This window comes from Trachypithecus francoisi, unplaced genomic scaffold, assembly GCF_009764315.1.
Source record: "Trachypithecus francoisi isolate TF-2019V2 unplaced genomic scaffold, Tfra_2.0 Lachesis_group2, whole genome shotgun sequence".
In the NCBI taxonomy this organism is placed as follows: Eukaryota; Metazoa; Chordata; class Mammalia; order Primates; family Cercopithecidae; genus Trachypithecus; species Trachypithecus francoisi.
Window position 1 is genome coordinate 107,489,469 of NW_022681465.1, and position 4,713 is coordinate 107,494,181.

General features: G+C 55.0%; 1 protein-coding gene across 7 annotated transcripts; it reads right to left on the bottom strand.

The window, feature by feature from the left end:
* Positions 1 to 462: 462 nt before the first annotated feature.
* Positions 463 to 3,850, bottom strand: LOC117065287 (tyrosine-protein phosphatase non-receptor type 18-like). Of its 7 annotated transcripts, XM_033179925.1 has the most exons (6): positions 3,641 to 3,850; positions 3,459 to 3,551; positions 3,136 to 3,224; positions 1,968 to 2,182; positions 1,519 to 1,593; positions 463 to 1,325 (listed from the first exon to the last, which is right to left on the bottom strand). In XM_033179925.1, the coding sequence occupies exons 1-6, from the start codon at positions 3,674 to 3,676 to the stop codon at positions 1,258 to 1,260; spliced, it is 576 nt and encodes a 191-aa protein (XP_033035816.1). In that variant the 5' UTR covers positions 3,677 to 3,850; the 3' UTR covers positions 463 to 1,257. The 7 variants fall into 7 exon arrangements, 6 of the variants coding, with proteins under 6 accessions (XP_033035816.1, XP_033035814.1, XP_033035815.1 ...); XM_033179923.1 differs by having other exon boundaries at positions 1,519 to 2,182; XM_033179924.1 differs by having other exon boundaries at positions 3,136 to 3,551.
* Between the last annotated feature and the right edge of the window lie 863 nt (positions 3,851 to 4,713).

Sequence of the window (4,713 nt, forward strand, 5' to 3'; positions counted from 1 at the left end):
ACACAAACACCACACATTTTATAATGCTATGTATATGAAACCCTTGTGTCCCCACCCAAATCTCAGGTTGAATTGGAAGAGGGCCTTGCTGAGAGGTGACTGGATCATGGGGGTGGTGTCCCGATGCTCTTCTAGTCACAGTGAGAGTTCTCATGAGATCTGATGGTTTAAAAGGGTATGGCACTGGCCAGGCACAGTGGCTTATGTCTGTAATCCCAGCAGTTTGGGAGGCTGAGGCCATTGGATCACCTGAGGTCAAGAGTTCAAGACCAACATGGTGAAGCCCCGTTTCTACTAAAAGTACAAAACTTAGCCAGAGGTGGTGCCAGGTGCCTGTAATCCCAGTTACTCAGGAGGTTGAGGCAGGAGAATCGCTTGAATCCGGGAGGCAGAGGTTTCAGTGAGCCGAGATTACACCACTGCTCTCCAGCCTGAGTGCCAGAGTGAGACTCCATCTCAAAAAAAAAAAAAAGATGAGTGTCTGGCCGGCTGGCTGGGATGTCAGGATTCCATGTGGCTGATGTCTGTCTGTCTGGCAGTCCATCTGGTTGGTTAGGAGTCTGGCCAGAAGGTCTTTTCAGCCAGCCAGCCCACCTGGGGGATGGGGGTAGGGTCTGAGAAGTCTGTGTGTCTGTTCAGCTGGGGATCTGTTTATATCTGTCTAACTTAGGGGTCCACCTGGCTGTCCAGCTGGCAGAGGTGTCTGTCTTTTGGGGGCTGTTTGGTGGTCTCTCTAGCTGAGGGGTCCCTTTGTCCACCTGTGGACTGTATCTCTGAAGGTTTGGCTGTCTGTCCAGGTTGGTGGTCCATCTGTCTGTCTGCCTATCTGGAGGTCTTTTTATCGGTCTGCCTGGATGGCGAGGGAGTCCATCCATTTCTCTGTGTGGTCCCCTGAGTGTTCAAGTGAAGCAGGCTCAGGTGCTGAGGATGGACCAGTGCGTTATGTGGTGAGGAAAGCAGTCTCTGGAAGCTCATCTGTTCATTCTCCCCTTCATAACTCAGGGGCCATGCCCCTTTCCGATCTTCTTTCTTGAATCTGCTCCGTGTAGCCTCACCAGCCATTATACCAAACCTGCCTCCTCCAGCCTCCAGCCTTGAATGCTACAGTCACTGGGGCAAAGCCCCCGCATTTCCCACCCTGAGGAACTTTTATTTTGATTCAGGCGCACTGTTTCCATTCTGCACAGGGTGCTCAGCAGCGCCGGGACATCAGCAGTCCGAGCTCACACGAGGCAACAGGCAGGAGCTGGCGCAGACTCACACCCGGGTCCACTCAGCAGGGGGGTCCCGGGGCCCCTTCGGCCTCCCAATGCGCAGGTTGAAACCTGGGAGAGGAAGGGTGCCCTGGGTCTCAGGAAGAAGCTGAGGTGTGCTGAGGCTGGCAAACACAAAGAAGGCCATCCCCCTGCCTCCAGGACATCCGCAGGACTGAGCTCCATGCCCCATCCCTCAACCCCAGACTCCTGGGGTTCACTCAAAGCCGCAAAGTCCCAGCAGCCCAGGCTCTCCCTGACTTACCTAGCCCACCGGTCTGAGCTCCACCCGCCACGTCCTCGTAGGCGCCAGATGCCGCAGAACTTTGGTCAGCAGGAACTGAGGGCAGGAGACCCCCCGCCACGAGTCAGCTCCGGAAGCCCCAGGGAGTCCCAAGACCACCCCTGGCGAGGATGCTTCCCCCGAGGCCCGAAGAGGAGGGCCGAGGGCGCCGGGCGGGAGAAGGCGCACACCCCGAACGTGGCCTCGAGCGTTGGGGGCGGCCGAGACAGGCCAGCTAGTGTCGCCCGGAACTCTGCCCCGGGACCGGGACCCCGACCGCCAGGGGGCGCTTCCGGGGCGAGCCAGGGACGCCGCGACGTCAGCGTCGGGGCGTGGCCAGGTTAGCATGGGGGCTGGGGGTCTTCGAGGCCGCCAGGGCCCTGCGGACCACAGCAGGATGATGCCCTCAGAAGGAGCAAGCCTCGACTCACCGCGGCCAGGCACCGTGCCCCGCACGTCTTCCGCGTGCGCCCCGGGCCGCTGGGCGCGCGGCGTCACCTGGCTGTAGAGGGGCACCTCCTCCGCGCTGCGCGCCCCCGGCCCGGTCTCCGTCCCCGGCCCGGCGCCCGCTGGAGCCCGGCGCTTCTGCACCACTGCGTAGGTGTCAGCCATGGCGTGGCCCGGGGACCCGGGCACCGAGATGCTCCTGCAGGCAGGGAGGGCCGGGAGGAAGTGAAACGGCGGCGCTGGGCAGGGCGGCAGTGGGGAGGCTGCTCAGTGCGCAAACCACGGGCTTTCTTCCCGTCGAGGCGGTGCGCTAGACGGGAGGGAGGGCTCCCTGGGTGCGGGCCTCGCTTCTGTGTCCCTAGCGCCCTGCACGTTAGGTGGATGAAGGAGGAACGGGGTCGGCCTGAAAGGTAATTGGAGCAGAGTGTTGGTTTGAGGGGTGGCATTTCTGTGTCAATGTCTACTGAATACAAGAATGCGGAAGTGGCACAGAGGACAGGAAAGGATGGCCGCGAGGACAAGAGCCGTAAGTCTCCGCTGCCAAGACGGCTCAATCCCATGCCCGCAGCACTCAACGTGCAGCCTGACAAGAGGGCGGCATCTAGAATTATTTGCTGAATTGTTTTTTGTTGCTTTTTGAGACAGGATCTAGCTCCGTCGCCCAGGCTGGACTGCTGTGGTGCAATCTCCGTTTACTGCAACCTCCACTTTCTGGGACTTTCCTGCCTCAGCATCCGAAGTAGCTGGGACTATAGGCTCCCTCCCGCTAGCACGCCTGGCTAATTTTTGTGTTTTTAGTAGAGACAGGGTTTCACCATGTTAACCAGGCTGGTCTCCAACTGGCCTCAAGTGATCCACCCTCCTTGGCCTCCCTGAGTGCTGGGATTACAGGTGTGAGCTACCTGAATTAAGGTTTGATTGGAGGATCCAGGAAAGGCCTAACTCAGAAGGCAGGGCAAGCCTTAGAGGCAGAGGCAAGGGGACCACTGTGATAAATGAATCATCTTGGAGTGGGTTCCCAGGGCTCAATTTAAAGAAAGGGCCAGAGAGCACTTGGAGAAGTGAACAAGGAATGGACTGGTGTTCCAAGGATGAGGAAGGGGTTAGCCTGAGAAATTGGGCAGGGAAGAATGTGGGAATCGAGCCGCGTACCTGAGGACCCCTCCTGGTGGGCGGGGTATGGCGAGAAGTGCCTGGGGAGTCCGGAGGAAGAGGGCATCATCGTAGAGTGGGGCACAATTCTGAGGAAAAACAGGAGGGGAGGCTCCTGAGGGAGGAAACTGGCCAGGCCTCTCACGGGGCTCTGGGAGAAAGCTTAAGACCGGAGAGCCTGATAAGGATGCCCGGAGGAGGGCACAGGTGGATGTCATAGTCAGTGCCTGCTCCCAGGAGTCCCGGGGGCTGGACCCTGCTTGGGGTCCTGGTCTCTGAGGGTGCTGATGGTGGACAGGAGAGTGGGAAAGGGGCCTCTGTACCTCTTTGATGTTCTGGTAGTGGGGGCTGGCATTCTCCTGGAGCGTGGAGCAGAACATCTGGGCCACCGTGTGGTACAGGAACCTGTACTGCTCCTGTTGGGGTGAGGGACCATCAGGAAGGGAAGGCAGAGAATGACAGCCGCGGGCCACTGTCCCTGAAGATGAGGAGACCCAGCGTTCACCTCTGTCTGCACGGCCGCAGGCCGCTGCTTCCTCATCTCAAGGACCACATCAAAGAGGCTGAAGTCAGGTGGGATCACCTGGGGCAGACAGACAAGGCACTTGAGCAGGACACGAGGTCATGGGCAGCACACTGCACACACAGGATGCCTGCATCGTACCTGGGTCAGGAGCAGCTGCCTCACGTAATCCACGGTGCACAGGACACCTGTTCGCCCGCATCCTGCACTGAGGAGAATCAGAGCGTGCCTGGTCAGGTCCTGACCACAACCCCTTTTAGACAGGGCATTTGGGGATGGGGGTGAGGGTCCATAAAGATGAGATTACACCAAAAAAATCTTTTGTTATCTATATATTTCCAGTTCAGTAAATACAACACTGTATTATTATTTTTGTCTGAATAGTATTTTCATTGATACATCACAATATATTTACTCCAATTCCCTATTGCGTTTAGATTATTTCTAATTTTTCTGTTAATAATACTAAGAGAGCTTTTAAGTCAATACATCTGAATCCTGAATAAAATTCTTGTTCTTTCTCTTTGGATGGGTATTCAGACTCTTAATTTTACAAATGAAGAAATAAAGTTCCAGAAGGTAACAGAGATAGAACTAGGAACTATTTTCTATTTTTCTTTCCTTCCTTTCTTTTTGAGAGCTAATGATTATTTAAAAGTATTCATAATTTTCTGATAATAAAAGTAAGACATGGCAATATGGCACTGGATATTCAAAAACTACAATATCCTTTTACTTGAAGATTTTAAAAGGAAATGATTACAATAAATACCCAGAGTCAACAATTATCAAGTTTCTGTCATATTTGCTTCATCTATCTCTTTCCTTTGAAAGCAAATCCTAGGCTGGGCTCAGTGGCTAATGCCTGTAATTCTAGCACTTTGGGAGACTGAGATGGGTGGATCACTTGAGTTCAGAAGTTCAAAACCAGCTTGGCCATCATGGTGAAACCCCATCTCTAAAAATACAAAAAATTAGCTGGGCATGGTGGTGCGCACCTGTAATCCCAGCTACTTGGGAAGCTGAGGCAGGAGAATCACTTGAACTCGGGAGGT

Bases quoted from the DNA above. Each gene is read 5' to 3' on its own strand.
- LOC117065287 (XM_033179920.1), bottom strand. From the start codon at position 3,676: ATGAGGAAGCAGCGGCCTGCGGCCGTGCAGACAGAG. The intron at 3,552-3,640 runs GTGAACGCTGGG...TCACCCCAACAG, and splicing joins CTGCGGCCGTGCAGACAGAG to GAGCAGTACAGGTTCCTGTA. The intron at 2,183-3,135 runs GTACGCGGCTCG...CCCTGCCTGCAG, and splicing joins CCACCAGGAGGGGTCCTCAG to GAGCATCTCGGTGCCCGGGT.